The sequence below is a fragment of the Anomaloglossus baeobatrachus genome, chromosome 4, assembly GCF_048569485.1.
Source record: "Anomaloglossus baeobatrachus isolate aAnoBae1 chromosome 4, aAnoBae1.hap1, whole genome shotgun sequence".
NCBI lineage: Eukaryota > Metazoa > Chordata > Amphibia > Anura > Aromobatidae > Anomaloglossus > Anomaloglossus baeobatrachus.
This window is the reverse complement of record NC_134356.1, coordinates 567,922,204-567,939,390: the sequence shown is the minus strand read 5'-3', so window position 1 is coordinate 567,939,390 and position 17,187 is coordinate 567,922,204. Positions and strand designations below refer to the sequence as shown.

Genomic DNA, 17,187 nt, shown 5'->3' with positions numbered 1-17,187 from the left:
GCATTTTTAAAGGGAACCTGTCAGGTCCAAAATGCACCCAGAACCACAAGCAGTTCTGGGTACATATTTTCGTTGCACCACCTCAGACGCCGAGCTTTGGGTTAGTGTGCATGGATCAGAATGCCCAGTACTTCTGTTCATGCGCACTATGAAGCTGGGTGTATGCGTCCCGGCTTCAGAGAGGTCTACTGTACATGACTAGAAGTGCGGTGACTTCTGATCCATGGACACTAACCCAAAGCTTGGCGTTTGTGGTGGTGCAACTGACACAGGTACGTTCGTCACTGCCGAAGATGATGCTGAGCCATGGGCATTGAATAGCGTGTTAGCACACCCCTGTGGGCGTGTTAACATGCAAAGAGGATGGAATGAGCGCAGGAACTAACACCCTTGCAACTAGTCCCTGTGCTCATTAGCATATAATAAAGGATCTTTAGAAATACTTTTTCTAAAGATCCCTTTATCTATGCTAGTGTATACAGGGATGGTTAGACAGGGATTAGCAATATGCACCCAGAACTGCTCGTGGTTCTGGTTGCATATTCCACTTGACAGGTTCACTTTAAGACTATATAACCAAGATATTTACTCGTCTCAACTATTTTAAACTTCATCAGATCTGTGAAACATCGTCAAAGTACAGAACTGGTTTCAGATTTCCTGACCCAAAATTGACAGCCTCAAAGATATATGAGGCTGGTGAGTTTGGGTGGTGAGACCAGCGGTCTGTCCATACATCATGGTACATACACGGACTATGTTTCACGGACGTTAGAATGAGGTTTTACATTGGATGTCCCACTGTTTCTAAATGTATACATGCTTCTTTGTATAGGAAGAGACCACTTGGTGTAAATGGGGTTTAGTCTATCATCAGTAGCTGCTCAATTATTGACAGCTGTTATAAGAATACATGTGAAATATATAGTGCCGTCATCGGTCACTTTTTTTTTCCACCATCCCGGCAATTCTGCATGTGGCATTTCTGGATTGAAATGTTTTTCTTAGCATATGAGAAATACATAAAAGTACCAAGATACCAATATGAGTGTGAATGCTCACTTAGGCAAGCCACTATAGCTCAGTTGTAATATTTACATTATCTTTCACAGTTCTGTGCAGTACAGTTGTTTTCATTCTGCCAGGGATTGATGTTAATGGGATTACAAATATAAAGGACTACAATTTCCAGGATTTGTCTCAGACAATGCCTCTAGCTACAGTTCTCTGCATGTCTCCCTATGAAAAGATGTTAGGTAGGGCTGTAATTACTCTATAACAGTCCCATATTACATCTTGTTCCCCGAAGCCAAGGAAAAATGTACAGATTACTCAAGCAGTGTCTCAATATACTGTGTTTTTCCAAAAATAAGACTTGTGCTGGTGCAGTGTCTCTTATGGTAACACTTGCTGGCACTCTCAAAACACTTTGTGTGGCAGTGGCACTCTTCTTCTCTATGTGGCCGTGAGGGGGCAGAAGGCGGGAGTCTGGAGCAGGACTCAGGAACCGTGGTTGTGACGTCACATGTGGCTGCTTCTGCGGGAGCGAGCAGGGCCGGCCGGGAGATTAGATCCAAGAGCCGGCACTTGAGAGGCAGGAGGTGGGATGCTAGAGCAGCAGCCAAGCCCACACCATAGTGCAGTAGTGGCCAGGAGGCTGGACCCAGGAAGCATTATTCGGCAACAGGACTTGGGAGCGGCAACCAAGCAAACATCATAGCACAGTAGGCCAGGAGGCGGAAGCCACGTGACAACACTCAGGATGCGGGACTCGGGAGCGGGTGAGCAGATTTTACCCTACCATGGCAGGAGGAAGTGGCAGGACGATTTGGGAGCCACATTATGCATATTTCAGTGCCTGGAGCATTAGGTTATGTCTTTGTGATGTTAGTGACATATCCTAGTGTCACATGATATAACTTACTACTGGAGGCGCTGACTAACTTGGCTTTATTTTTGGAGTAGGGCTTATATTTAAAGCCTACTCCAAAAATCCCTAAAAATCAAGCTAGGGCTTATTTTGAGAAGAGGGCTTATTTTTGGAAAAACAGGTATTGCTTCAGAGAACCACTGCATTTCTATAGACCCATGATAAACAGGCTGTAAATGTAATATATTATTGTATTTAACCTTTGTACTCATCCTTATACCAATAAATCCAGTGTCACCAGATCATCACTAACAAAGACAATGGACCATAACCCTCAGGAGTTCAATAACTGTACGGTCTTAAATCATTAGAAAATTTCAATCTAATATGTGAGCTTATGACTTGTACAGTAATGTTGAACCTGTTGGTGTTATATAGCTGACAGCTAATATTTCTGATGTGTGCTGTTATATTTATATATGGATGACAATATTAACACATACATGTATTTGCAGTTATACTTGGACATTAAACAATGGTATATCATAAATTGCAAACAGACGACTGTAAGACATTGCATGGTCCCTGAAGCCCCTTAGTGTCTACAGTTCATGTAACAAGAAGCTGAGACATTTAGTGGTGGTAGAAGTCATTAGATTTTCAGAGTAGATACTTGGGACAATTTGAAGGTCACCAAAGTCGGAGGGGGAATCACACTCGAGGGGACATCCGCCTCTCAGGCCAGCAGCTCTGATCCAGCGTATTCTTTGGGTCTTTGTGAATTCGCTGACAGGAGGGTATTTGTGTCTCTTCAGCATCTTCCTCCGTCAGGTCACACTACTAATCAGGTTCAAAATGTTAATTATTGCGTCTGCCGGAATAATTGGGGAGAGTTTCTCAGCTCTTGATTGTCATCTAGTAGAAAAGCCTAGTGTTCTCCACATTTGAAGACGGTCGTCCGCCAATTTGAAGACGAGTTAACCCATTGTGCATTGAAAAACATTGATCTATGAATTTACTGATTTTACTACTTTAACCTTTGGGAAATAAGCATGCAAACAATAAAGTAACCATGGCACAAGACTTCATTCATGATGACTGAGAGAAGTGGCAATGTGCCAGTAGGAGGGAGAAGAAAAATTTGCTATAAATACAACAGTATTACAATATTTAAGTATGGAAGTTAATTCAGTCGGATGCCTAACTCTGCGGTAATAACAACCAGATTCCTTCTCCATTACTGATGACTACACTGTGTGATTAATGGCCTTGAACTTTACACCAAGGCCTGAAACATATCTTCTTTTATTCTACTCAGATTTAATGATCTCCTGGAGACAACTGTTTGCGGCATTTTAGCTAAAACACAATATTGTACAGAGAAGAGCATAGACCTACCATACATTACATGACAAATTACTGCCACCACATGAGGATCCTTTCAATCATCCTGCATGAATCGCAATACAGTGTGCCTCTAATATAGATCCTTGACCACTCGCCCTAATTACACTTATTGTGTTGTCATTTCAGGGACAGGACTGTTCTTTGCTGTGTTCCCCTGGAACATTTGGAACTGACTGCTTGTCAATGTGTAACTGCAAGAATGGTGCTGCCTGCTCCCCGGTGGACGGGTCTTGTATGTGCAGAGAAGGTAATCCAGTCTATCGTAACTTATTCAGTGTTTGCACATTTATTACAATGTCTTCAAACATAGAACATGAATCCGACTCTAATGTTTATTTTTATAAAATGCATTCCTGGACATAGTAACCAAATATTTCTTTAGATGTCAAAAATCTAAAATAAAAGGTCTTTGTGTTGTTCGGCCATCATTCTCGAACACTGAAACACACATTCTAAACTTATTAACAGTACAGTGTATTAACTTATTCCCTACAAACTTAAGAAATAGGATTATCCCTGACTAGAGATGATCAAATCTTGTGAAATTTGAATTCTCCAGGTTAGTCAAACTTTAAAATAAATTGATTTACAGCAAATTGATTTGCTGTGAGTTGTAATATTGCAGAGCCTCCAATTTTGCTGAAAAGATGAGCGCTCCAAGGACTTCTAGAACTGTATCCAACCCCTATTCAAGCCTTCGTAATGTCAAAGTGATCTCACCATAGAAACAGATGCTCACCGGTAATAACAAACGGCTCATTTAATAACACAGTGCACTGGCAGACTTTTTTTTAAACTAAACAAAAGTCTAAAAATGATCTCTCAGGCATTTGTGATTGAACAGACAAACCGTTCTATGCAAAACACTGAGTACAACTGACGATGTTACTATCAGAGGCAGCATCATGAGATCAGTGATGTGCCATATATTCCATAACGCCCTCCATCCTTCCCACTAATATGTTTCCCAGAGGCAAATAGAAGCTAACTGTGGACTACTGCCAGGATGGTTAGTGCCAGTGGTGGTGCTTCTGCTATCAGCTCATTTTATTGGTTCATTTTTTCTTTTAAAAATAGCAACACAAAGAGGAGATAAAAACAACCCCAAAAATGTAATATAATATAATATACTCACAGCAGAAAAGAGGGCAACCAGTCCAGTTAGCCCAGGCTAACTACTCACTGCAGCATACAAGGGACAGAAACTCCACTACGCACGCACGGCCTGTATTAAGAGGCCCGGCTGCACCCCGTATAAAAAAAAGGTGCAAAAAATATATTAAATGAGGTATTAGTAAATTGGCCAATGTACATAAGCCTGCAATCCTCATCACAGATCCTCATGCTTGCAGGTCCCTACACTGATAAATATCAAAAATAGCAACAAAACGAGGAGATAAAAACTCCCCCAAAAATGTAATATAATATAATATACTCACAGCAGAAAAGAGTGCAACCAGTCCACTTTTTCCTTTACCATACATTTTGCTGGGTACTATAACTTTTGCCAATCTGTTCAAATGCAGTTATTCAACCCTTGCCAAAAAGAGCAACAGAAAAATGCTAGGAAGGTAGATACACTTACAGAAAACAATACGTTGCAATACGTGGCAGCAGGCTGTGATTGTCTCTCTTGATTGTCCCGCTGTACCATGAGATGTCAAAAATGACAAAAAAAAGAGACAGTTGGACGCTGAAATGCTAAATCATGAAAACTATGAATGTAAGAATATAGACATGCATCACTGCTAAAGGAAATCTAAGAAAAAAATTGAGATATTTAGCATACAAAAATGGCCATTGTTATATCTGCCCAGTAGCCACGTCAAGGTATACCAGTATACGAGGTATATATAACAATGGCCATTTCTATATGCTAAATATCTCAATTTTTTCTTAGATTTCCTTTAGCAGTGATGCATGTCTATATTCTTATATTCATAGTTTTCATGCTGTAGCATTTCAGATTGCAACTGTCTCTTTTTTTGTCATTTTATGTCATGTTCAGTTATGCACCTGTTCACATTGCAGTTTTGGGAGTGTCGTCAGTCTTTTTGTCTAGATACCATGGGATGTGATAGCTGCAGTGCACTGTGGGGTAGCCCGTGCATTCAAGGTCATGTCAGCATTCTGTCGCTGATGCAATCTCCAAAGCATAAAAATTCAGAAGGCATTTTTTGGCAACTTGCTCAAATTGAATCGCAGATTGTTTGGATTCGCCAAAACTTGCAAATTTCATAAAATTTAACTGAAATTTCAAACATCAAATCGTGCCACTGATTTCTACCTTTGACTATATATAATTATTAGATAACCAACAACAAAAAAAGGGTCAAATGTACATTACATGAAACTTTACGTGAACCAGATGATTTTGGCTGGACTGGACAATCATCTGATGTATATGAGGGCTTCTCCACTCTTCCCTGACAGATCTAGATCAATAAATCACATTGTAGAAGAGAGGGATCCGGCAGATGGAATTTCAGCAGCTAAACATTTTGTTTTAAGGGGATATAAGGCTCCTCTATCAGTGGCATACTCCTCTTTCCCTATTTAAAAAACAGAAATCAGAAGAGATAGCTGTTTTACATGTCAATTAGCCGTCTCAAATTCCTTGACCCCCAACCCCATGTCCCTGTAATGTGAACACTTGACTTTACAAGTAATTTTAATTCACATTAGGTACACATTAGATTAAAGTAGTTGATGGATTGAACATGCACTGAATGAACGATCTTCTGGTGAATAATTGTTACAATGACACAAACACACACATATTAGTACATAACGGCCGTTACCATCGTTCAATCCAGTCACAAATCTTCAATAATGCCCGTCAGAACTGAATCATTTTTTCTTTCAAGAAAAAGATGGAAAAAAGAAGATCTCTCATCAGACTATTGATGGAAAGAATAAAAACAGCTGACTTCATTTCAGATGATAATGGTTTGTTAACTGTCGGCTAAAGTAATTGATTACTGTTAAATTGTACCCATTGAATGATCGTTTTGGTTAATATCGGTCATTTTCATCAACTAAATGGCAATATATATGGGCACCTTTAGAGTAGAAGGCTCAGCAGTTGTCGGAAACTTCTATCGTTGGTTGGATAAGGAAAAAACGGTGGAAGATCAACCAGCATTTCTATCACAGCTAGTCCTGTTTTGGTCTAATGTAAAAGTCTAGAGGACTAAAAAACAAGATTTTCTACAGATCTGAGTACTAAAGTGTGGAGCACCAACAACAACAAAAATAAACCATTTTCGGCACAGGATGAACAATTGCAGATGGTATCAGTTGTCATCCTCTGGAAACAGTTCCTTATCATGACTTTCGTAAAAAAATGAAGACACCTATACCATGTACCCATGAGTCGTAGCCTATCACACCATGCAAGGCATCAACTATTAAGAGAAAGAATGTAATGTCCGAGCTAAAAGCTCATCTTTATTAATACATCTAAAATCAAATGAAGGAAAAAAGGAAAAGTAGCCAGCTCATCATGTCGTGAAATCCCGGAATCGGTCACAGTCTCCGCACGGAACACGCCCTGGCCAGGTCTCCATAGGAGCAAAAACCCGAAGAAATCCAGTGGAACCAGCGGGTAAGGATGAATGAAAACTTCTTCCTTATTGAACATGACAATAAAAATCTGCACAGGTTTGGCCCCGACAGATATGAAGCAGAAGGAAGATTACCCGACACATTTCGACATTATGAATTAATTATCGTTTATTCTCATGTTTCAATAAAGAAGTTTTTATTCATTCTTACCCGCTTGTTATGCTGGATTTCTTTAGTTTATTGATCTAAAATAAAATAGTATACATATATATTAGTATAGAGACAATGAAAGATCACATGTATCAGACAATTAGGATGTCTAAACCCCTCGAAAAATAGATATGCCCTAAAATTTCAATGTGAAGTTCCAGGGCGCACATTTTTGTATCCAGGTGTTTTTTTCATCCTATTTGACTGTAGTCTGTGATATTGTGTTGCCTATTAGTGATGAGTGAGCACTACCATGCTCGGGTGCTCGGTACTCATAATGAGCAGTTGGAAGCTCGGATGGGCGCAACTCGTGTACCAAGTATACTAGAAGTCAATGTGGAAGTCGACCATTTTCGCGAAGATTTCCCAGAAAAATGTTGAGTCTCCCATTGACTTCCATTACACTTGAATACTCGAATCGCACCCATCCAAACATCCAAATGCTTTTATCGAATATCAAGCACCCAAGCAAGGTAGTGCCCGCTCATCACTATTGCCTGTATATTATCATCTATGTATTTTATATTATTACATGTATTAATAATCAATAAAAGCTATGGAAGTGTTGTGAACACAGTCTATGTTAAAGGGGTCATCTAGTATAATTATAATAAAAAAAAAGTATTACTTGCCTTTTCAACCCTCCACCGCTCCACTGCTGCCACTCCAGCACAAAGTAGTAGGTAAGTAATGACTATTTTTTATTTGATACCATTTCTCCATTTTTGAAAAATCCTAGCCCGGCCTTTTAAATATTGAGATCATTTTAATACTTCTATTGTTTTTAGTTAAAGAGAAGATAGTTACTTATTTTATATTCCGTTATATTATGTGCATGCTATCATTAGGCACTAGAGAATCTCTTGTATATGTCTTTATTCAGGTTGGCAAGGAACAGACTGCTCTATCCCCTGTTCTAGTGGCACTTGGGGTCTAAACTGCAATCAGACGTGTCATTGTCTTAATGATGCCTCCTGCAGTCCGGTGGATGGCAGCTGCATGTGTGCTGCAGGCTGGATGGGGGAAATCTGTGACCAGCCATGTCCGGTAAAGCATCACATCTTTTTATTAAGTGCATGCACTACAATGCAGAGTCTCATAGTTTTCACTTTTTCTGATTTTTTTGTCCCTTTTTTTTAATAGGAGGGAATGTATGGCCTGGACTGTATGGAACATTGTGATTGCAGTCACGCAGAGGGATGTGACCCTGTCACCGGGCACTGTCACTGCCTGGCAGGGTATACCGGTATGTGCAAAAAGGAAAGAATTACTATGCTATTTTTTTAATACCCTAGTTTACTGCACTCATTTTTTATCCATGCCCAGAGAACAAAAATGTCTGCCTTTATGATTCTGATACCCTGCTGACCTTGGTGATACCAACCTGCCATCTATGTGTATGGGGGTATCCAGACTCTCCCCGATGGCAGATGTTGGAGGAAAAAAAAAAGTTAAACGCCTAATCCTTCTGTTCTCATAAGAGATATCTGGTAACAATTTACAAAGAGAATACGTACAGTAAATGTGTATTGGGGGGTTGGAAGGAACAAGCATTTGCCTGACATTTAAAATGGACACTTTAATGGGAACGATGAGCAATTCTGGGTGCATATTGCTAAACCCTGCCTAGCAGTCCCAGCCTATAGTAGCATAGATAAAGGGATCCTTTAGAAAAAGTATTTCTAAAGATCCTTTATGATATGCTAATGAGCGCAGGGACTAGTCGCAAGGGCATTAGTTCCCTTGGCTAGTCGACCCCCTTAGCATGTAGGTACGCCCCTGAGGGTGTGCTATCATGCTACTGAATGTGCAGAGTCAGAAGCATGGTCGCGCTCACTTCTGGTGCCACAGCGCCTGACGCTGGACTTCAGTTCAGTACGCATGATCCCTGGACTTCCGGTCTTGCGCATTATGAAGCTGAGTGTACGCGTCTCGGCTTCAAACTGAGGTAGTGCGCATGACTGAAAGTGCTGGGGATTTCTGATCATGCACAGCGTTATGAGGCGGTGTAACGGACACAGGTACAAGCATCACTGCCGATGATGACGCTGAGTAGTGGACATTGAATAGCGTGTTAGCACCCCTCTGTGAACGCGCTAACAAGAAGAGAGAGCGGAATGAGCGCAGGAGCTAACACCCTTGCGACTAGTCCCTGCACTCATTAGCATATTATAAAATATCTTTAGAAATACTTTTTCTAAAGATCTCTTATCTATTCTAGTGTATACAGGGACGGTTAGGCAGGGATTGGATTAGCAATATACACTCAGAACTGCTCGTGGTTCTGGGTGCATATTGTACCTCACAGGTTCTCTTTAAGAATCCAAAACCACACGATATGTTGTGAATATTAGCAGGTGTTTTCATAGCCACATTTTTTATACGTTTTTGACTTTATGTTTAATGCACCTTTGAAGTAACATTAGGCATAAAAAATGCACAACAAATAAAAAGGGAATTATTTAGAAGTAAAAAAAAGTCTGCCTCCGTGATCAATACTTTATCTTTAGTATCTCCAGTTATAAGAATCTCCAGAGACATAGACATACTGTGTGTGTAAATGATATTAGCAACCCTTTTATAGACCACAGTTTTTAAAGTTTTGCATTTTATGACTAATGCACCTTTAGAGGAACATTTAAGATAAATATGCACAAAAGTAGTTCCTCTCTTATTCTCATTTGATTCTGTTTTGTCTGAAATTACGATTCAACAGGAAAAAAAATATAAAGATATGTACCCTACGTTTCCCAGTAGATCAGCAATACCCCACTTCTTCATGTCAATATACAGCATCAGGCTGCAACAAGAGCCTCCAATGTGCTAGTTATAGTTCTTCTATGCTGACCTCCCAGGAGAAGTTGTCCTTGTAGAAGCCATGGAGTTCTGTTTGTTGTTTTATTACCACTTGTTTGTCCGACTTTCAGTGTTGTCTTATAGTAGTAGTAAGACTAGCGTCTTGCTTGCCAGGTCACTTGCCAGGTCATAAGCCAGGGCTAGCCCAGGGTCAGCCGGGGCTTATGCACATGATTGCACTCTGTGGGAAGAACCCATCTAGGTACAATAGGGAGAGCAGGGTTCAGTCTCAGTGAGTGTTTAGGGGTCACCCCCTCCCCCTCTCCCTATCATCAGAGCCTCCTTTTAACCTTTTTTTGCACCACATGCGAGTCATCTCTCTTTCCGGTCATGACATTCTTATAGGGGATACTGGGTCACCCAAGTAAGGGTGTGTTAGCTGAGATGGTTAAAGCGTCATTCTACCGACAGCTATCCAAGACATATGGCCAGCTGTTTATTAATCTGCAGATGTTTTTGCATGAGCTTAAAACTTTAACAGCAAGATTAACTCCTCTTCACTTATATAATTAAAGGGGATTTGCCACCATGAAAATGCAGTCAATCTGCAGGCACCATATTATAGAGCAAAGGGAGCTGAGTAGATTGATATATAGTTTTGGAGGAATTGATTCAGTATTTCCTGTGTACTTTTCATTTAATTCTCTGCTTCTTCTGGAATTTTTGGTCCAGTGGGTGGCCCTATCAGTGATTGACAGCATTCATAGTATAGGTGTGCATACAGACAGATGTTCCTCACTGATAGGCCTGCCCACTGGGCCAAAAATCCCAGAAAGAAAGACGTTTACATGATTAACCCTTTCATGACCTTAGACATACCTGTACATCCAAGGCCGTGTCTGCCACTTTAATGCTTTCGCGGCGAGCCTGCATTTTTGCCCACACATGTCGGCTGATCTGATCAGCCAACATTTGCAGCTAACAGGCTAATCCACCCACTATTTCAATCCTGCGCTCAATCTCTGGGTTATCACGAACTCTCCTGCGATCACTAGGTGCCAATCCTGACAGCCGGGGATCAGCTGATGACCCTTGTTCCTGAAAACAGTGTCAGAGTTCTGGCATTCACAGGATATCAACATTTCTGCTGTCAGAGCGGCATTGAATCATCGCTCTGTACAGCATAAGTGTCAGTTTCAAGTTTTTGAAACTATGAAAAAATAAAAATAACAAAAGCTGAAAACACCCCTCTTTTGCCCCACTGAAAATAAAACGATTTAAAAAAATATAAAAACACAATATTTGGTATCGCCGAGTTAACAAAATGCCCGATCTATCAAAATATAAAATAAATTAATCTGATTGGTACATGGTGTAACGAGAAAAAAATCAAAATGCCAGAATTACAGTTTTTTGGTTACTACAACATTGCAAGAAAATACAATAACAGGCGATCAAAACATCGTATCTACCCAACAATTGCATAGTTATAAACAACAGCTCAAGATACAAAAAATAAGCCATCACTGAGTCCCAAAACCCAAAACCCGAAAAATTGAGACCGCTACAGGTCTTGTAAAATGGTGACAAAAGTGCAGTTCTTTTTTGGACAAATTTCTGAATTTTTTTTCACCACTTAATTAAGAATAAATAAAGATACATGTTTGGTATCTACGAACTCGTACTAACCTGGGGAATCATACTACCATATCAGTTTTACCAGATAAGAAACGTAGTAAATAAAAAAAAAAATAATAATTGTGCAATTAGGCTATGTCCGCACTTTCTGTTTTCACCTGCGTTTCAGCTGCTTTTTAGGTCCGTTTTGAACTGCAGCGTTTTCATGCCAAAATGCATGCTTTTTGATTTTCCAGTAAAGTCTATGGAAAATGGGGATTTCTAGACCGCACTTTGCGTTTACAAACACAGCGTTTAATTTGCATATTTTGTGGCAAGAACCATGCGTTCAAAGAAGCAACATGTCAATTGTTTTTGCCATTTGGGCTGCGTTTTGCTAACATTGAAGTCAATGAGAAGTTGCAAAAAGCAAGAAACATCAAAATTCTAGCGTTTAACCTGCTTTTTAGCTGCAGAAACAAGGCATTTTGGACTTCCAAAACGCATGCTTTTCTGACTTCAAAATAATGGAATAATATGTCCCTTTACACACACACATAGTCCGACAATTAAATTAATGAAAAATATAAATTTAATGCTATTTTACATAATAGTAAAAAAAACGCTATAATTCTATGAAATATAACTATTTTCTTTATCATTTCAATATTTATGTGTTCCTTTTTTTTCCCTTTTTTCATAGTGTTTGACTATTTAAACTCTATTTAGCAGTGTCTTTATGTTCAAAACGCATCTTTCAAAACGCAATGGAAAAGCAGGTAAAAAGCGCAAACAACGCGGCTAAAACGCGGTAAATACGCATGCGTTTTTAGCACTATTTTGTGGGCAAAAGCAACTTTGGCAAAATCAATTACTGCCAGAGGGTGCGTTTTGAACTGCAACTAGGACGACGCAAAGTGCGGACACAGCCTTAAGCGGGCTTTACACACTGCAATATCGGTCCCGATATCGCTAGTGTGGGTACCCGCCCCCATCTGTTGCGCGACACGGGCAATTCGCTGCCCGTGGCGCACAACATCGCCCAGACCCATCACACATACTTACCTGCCCGGCGACGTCGCTGTGACCGGCGAACCGCCTCCTTTCTAAGGGGGCGGTCCGTGCGGCGTCACAGCGACGTTACTGAGCGGCCACCCAATAGCAGCGGAGGGGCGGAGCTGAGCGGGACGTAACATCCCGCCCACCTCCTTCCTTCCGCATAGCGGCCGGGACGCAGGTAAGGAGAGCTTCCTCGTTCCTGCGGTGTCACACGGAGCGATGTGTGCTGCCGCAGGAACGAGGAACAACCTCGTTACTGCTGCAGTAACGATTTTTGAGAAGGGACCCCCGTGTCACCGATGAGCGATTTTTAACGCTTTTGCAACGATGCAAAATTGCTCATCGGTGTCACACGCAACGGCATCGCTAATGCGACCGGATGTGCGTCACCAATTCCGTGACCCCAACGAGTTCGCATTAGCGATGTCGTAGCGTGTAAAGCCCCCTTTACACTTATTTTGCGAGGTCACCACACTTGGATTTTTTTTTCCATTTTCAAAGAATGAATGGTGTCATTGAAAAGTCGCGCAAAAAAACAAGGCCTCATATGGCTATATTGATGGAAATCTAAAAAGTTATGACTCTTGGAAGACGAGAAGGAAGAAATGAAAACAGAAAATGGAAAATCACCGAGTAGTGAAGGGGTTAATAAACAGGTTGTACTGAGATTTTCTCACAAAGCTATATATCAATCTGCGCCGCTCCTCCTGCTCTATAACATTATCATGGTGATAGTTCCCTTTAATCCCTAGTTTCTTGCTCTTCTATGAGCGTTTGTGGCCAGTCTGGCTGCTGACGTGGAGTGAGCACTGCAGTATTTTCCTATGACTCTGCTTGCCTGCACGTGGCTGGGTATTTGACTTCATAATATCAGAGCAAAGGAGCACAGCTAAGGGCTAAGCGGCGTTGTGCAGTAAATTAAATAGATATTATCGTCTTCACAAACACACAGCTCTCCATCTGCTTGGTACTGATTGGTGTGGGAGCCAGAGGCAAGAAGGCATGTGTGCGGGGAGATTACTGACCTCCGGGATGATGAGGAGGGGAGGTGGTGAAGTCTGAGGAGCGGGCACCTGAACTGCTCAAGTCTCATGAATTCATACAGAAGGAGCCATTACTTTCAGTCAGTGTGTACATGGCGGCCTGAAATGTGTCAGCTTCTTGATTGTAAAAACTGAGTATAGTTCCTATATGTAAGATATATAATTCGTACTGCGCATGATATATAGTCGAAAAGAAATCAATATATAGTTATGGAGTGTGAGAACAATGCACTAACATCATCTGATTTTTAGACTAAAGGCTACTTTACACACTGCGATATCGGTCCCGATATCGCTAGTGTGGGTACCCGCCCCCATCTGTTGTGCGACACGGGCAAATCGCTGCCCGTGCCGCACAGCATCGCCCAGACCCGTCACACATACTTACCTGTCCGGCGACGTCGCTGTGACCGGCGAACCGCCTCCTTTCTAAGGGGGCGGTCCGTGCGGCGTGACAGCGACATCACTGAAGCGTCACTGAACTGCCGCCCAATAGCAGCGGAGGGGCGGAGATGAGCGGGATGTAACATCCCGCCCACCTCCTTCCTTCTGCATAGCAGCCGGGAGGCAGGTAAGTGGAGCTTCCTCGTTCCTGCGGCGTCACACGCAGCGATGTGTGCTGCCGCAGGAACGAGGAACAACTTCGTTACTGCTGCAGTAACGATTTTTAAGAATGGACCCCCATGTCGCCGATTAGCAATTTTGCACGTTTTTGCAACGATGCAAAATCGCTTATCGGTGTCACACGCAGCAACATCGCTAATGCGGCCGGATGTGCGTCACAAATTCCGTGACCCCAACGACTCCGCATTAGCGATGTCGCAGCGTGTAAAGCCCCCTTTACTCAATAAATTCCTTTTTCCACGCTCAAAGCCCCCAGACCGCCATTTTACAAAACATTGCTCAAATTTTAATAAAAAAAAACCACAAACAAATCTGATGCTATAGGCTAGTGATAACTGGTGGAGGCTAATGAGACGTCTACTGTAGGGTTAATAGATACGTGTGTCATTGTTCAGAGTAGAGGAGATGTTTGTGCATACGATTCTAGGGGTCTAATGTGATGAAGGAGGAAATATTCAGATCTCTGGTGGTTTAGGGCAATAAATAGGTTAAGGCTATGTGCTAGGTTTTTTTCCCTGCGTTTTTCCTTGCTTATTTTAATCAATACAAGGAAAAAAGCATCCCAGCAAAGTCTATGAGAATCCTGACATGCTGTGCACACGCTGCTTCTTTTTTCATTGTAGATTTTGTTGCTGAAAAAAGAAGTAGTATGTCAATTGTTTCTGCGTTTCAATAACCCCCTGCAATGCTTTATCCCTACAGGGGATTATAGCGCAGCACTTCGCCTCTCACACAGTGCATACAGCATGGTGTGTGAGGCTCTCCGCAGCTCAGTAACCCGGGTTAGTCATGGTGACGACCCAGGGTTACCACGGCAGCAATCAGGTCCCTGTAATTGCATTACAGGGACCCGATCATCAGGGAGATGTAAACGATTCCTCTCCCTGCCTCATGAATGCTACGATCGCACTGATTGCAGCATTTAGAGAGTTAAACTGCCGGGAGTGGTGCAGGGACCGCTCCGGGCAGTGAGAACTGGATCCGGTTATAACATCAACCAAAGACCTGGTGGGGGTACAGCACAGGAACCCCTGCGATCGCAATGACTAAAAAAATGCACAAAAAGAAGCAGAAAAAACGCATCTGAAAAAACACGCAAACGCAATAAAAAAATGCACGTTTTTTTCTGCGTCGTTTTTCCTGTCAAAACATACTTTTTATGTGCAGAAAAGAAGCACACTAAAAAGCAACATGGGCACATAGCCTAATTGTTAAATCTTGTGTGCTAAAGAGTATTATATTCGATCACTAATGGTATAGCATAGTAAAAAAATGAATTAAATTACTTTCTGGTGGTCTGGGCCAATAAAGGACACTGAACAATCCCTGGTGGTCTAGGTTTGTCAAAGACTAAAGGGGGCTTTACACGCAACGACATCGCTAACGAGATGTCATTGGGGTCACGGAATTCGTGACGCACATCCGGCCTCGTTAGCAACGTCGTTGCGTGTGAAACGCACGAACGACCATTAACGATCAAAATTACTTACCTTATCGTTGATCATTGACGCGTCATTCCATTCTCAATTATCGTTGCTGTTGCAGGACGCAGGTCATTCGTCGTTCCTGCGGCAGCACATATTGCTACTTATGACACCGCAGGAACGATGAACATCACCGTACCTGCGGCCACCCGCAATGAGGAAGGAAGGAGGTGGACGGGATGTTCGGCCCGCTCATCTCCGACCCTCCGCTTCTATTGGGTGGCCGCTTAGTGACGTCGCTGTGAAGCCGCATGAACCGCCCCCCTTAGAAAAGAGGCGGTTTGCCGGCCACTGCGACGTCGCTAGGCATGTAAGTACGTGTGACCATTCTTAGCGATGTTGTGTGCCACGGACAGCAATTTGCCTGTGACGCATAACCGACGGGGGCGGTTGCTTTCACGATGTCGCTGTGTGTAAAGTGCCCTTTAGTGATATTTTCCTCCGGTAGACACATGTTGGGGTCTTGTCATTTGGGAGCTTTCTGCAAAACTGGAGATCTGGACATAGCCATGCTCTGATACTTACTCTGTCACAGTTTTGGCATGATGTGTCATGGCGGATTCCAAACTAATGACTAATGCATTAATATGAAGGATATACTTTATAAGAATAGATTCTAGTACAATACCATGGTGTTCCCCAGATTAGGTGACTATAAATCATTAGATAACTATTGATGGTTCCTTGCACGTGACTTCTAGTAAGAGTTTAAACAGTTAGAATTACCTGTCACATACGAATGGCAGAGATTTGGTCTTAAAGGAAATGTGTCACCAGATTTCATAATGCAAACAGCATTCATTACTAAATAGATCTCTTGGATTTGATATTGATGATTAATTTACTTCCATGTTAGAATGTCTGTATAATCGTTTATGAAAGTTTATCTGTCTCTGACAGTGATTGACAGCTCATCAGTGTCCCTCCTCCCTGCTGAGATCTCGCCATGCTCTGTAGAAGCTGCTGCTGTCAGTCAGGCTCAGTGGGAGGGGATTAAATATATTTAGACTCGTGAGCTATATAATTGTATAAGCCGGACTCAGAAAATGCTCATCTTCATATCAGCATTATACAATGATTCTGACTTGGATTTTCAAAATAAATGCATCCAGGTTCAAGATATCTATCAGACTGAATAGTGAAATCTGGTAACAGATCCACATTAATGAGAAAAAATAAAATGTGTTTTTAAAAAAAACCCAAAAAAACCCTCTTTAATAATACCTATTCACATTTCCCCCTTAAAAAGGAGTGAGTTGGTCTATGTTGAACAATTGTTCCCTAGCTTCCCTAATGCTGCTCCTTAGCTCACGCGTCTTATATCTCCACCATAGAAGCCGCTATTTATATAACGCTATTCTTAGCAGTGATTCTTTCCCTGCCTGGTATCTGATTGTGTTTTTCTATCTAACGGTCTGACCGTGTTCTGGCAGTATATAGACTAATTGTGCTTGTAGAATAGACACTGCTATGCCATTGTTCAGACAGAGAATGAAGCAGGTTAGGCAGC

General features: G+C 41.7%; 1 protein-coding gene across 5 annotated transcripts in view; it reads left to right on the top strand.

The window, feature by feature from the left end:
• Window positions 1-17,187, top strand: part of MEGF11 (multiple EGF like domains 11) — a 789,316-nt gene that overhangs the window by 640,724 nt on the left and 131,405 nt on the right. For all 5 annotated transcript variants that reach the window (XM_075346053.1, XM_075346052.1, XM_075346050.1 and 2 more), the window contains exons 11-13: window positions 3,404-3,524; window positions 7,938-8,101; window positions 8,198-8,300. In XM_075346053.1, the coding sequence (XP_075202168.1) occupies window positions 3,404-3,524; window positions 7,938-8,101; window positions 8,198-8,300 (388 nt within the window). The remainder of the gene's footprint in view (window positions 1-3,403; window positions 3,525-7,937; window positions 8,102-8,197; window positions 8,301-17,187) is intronic.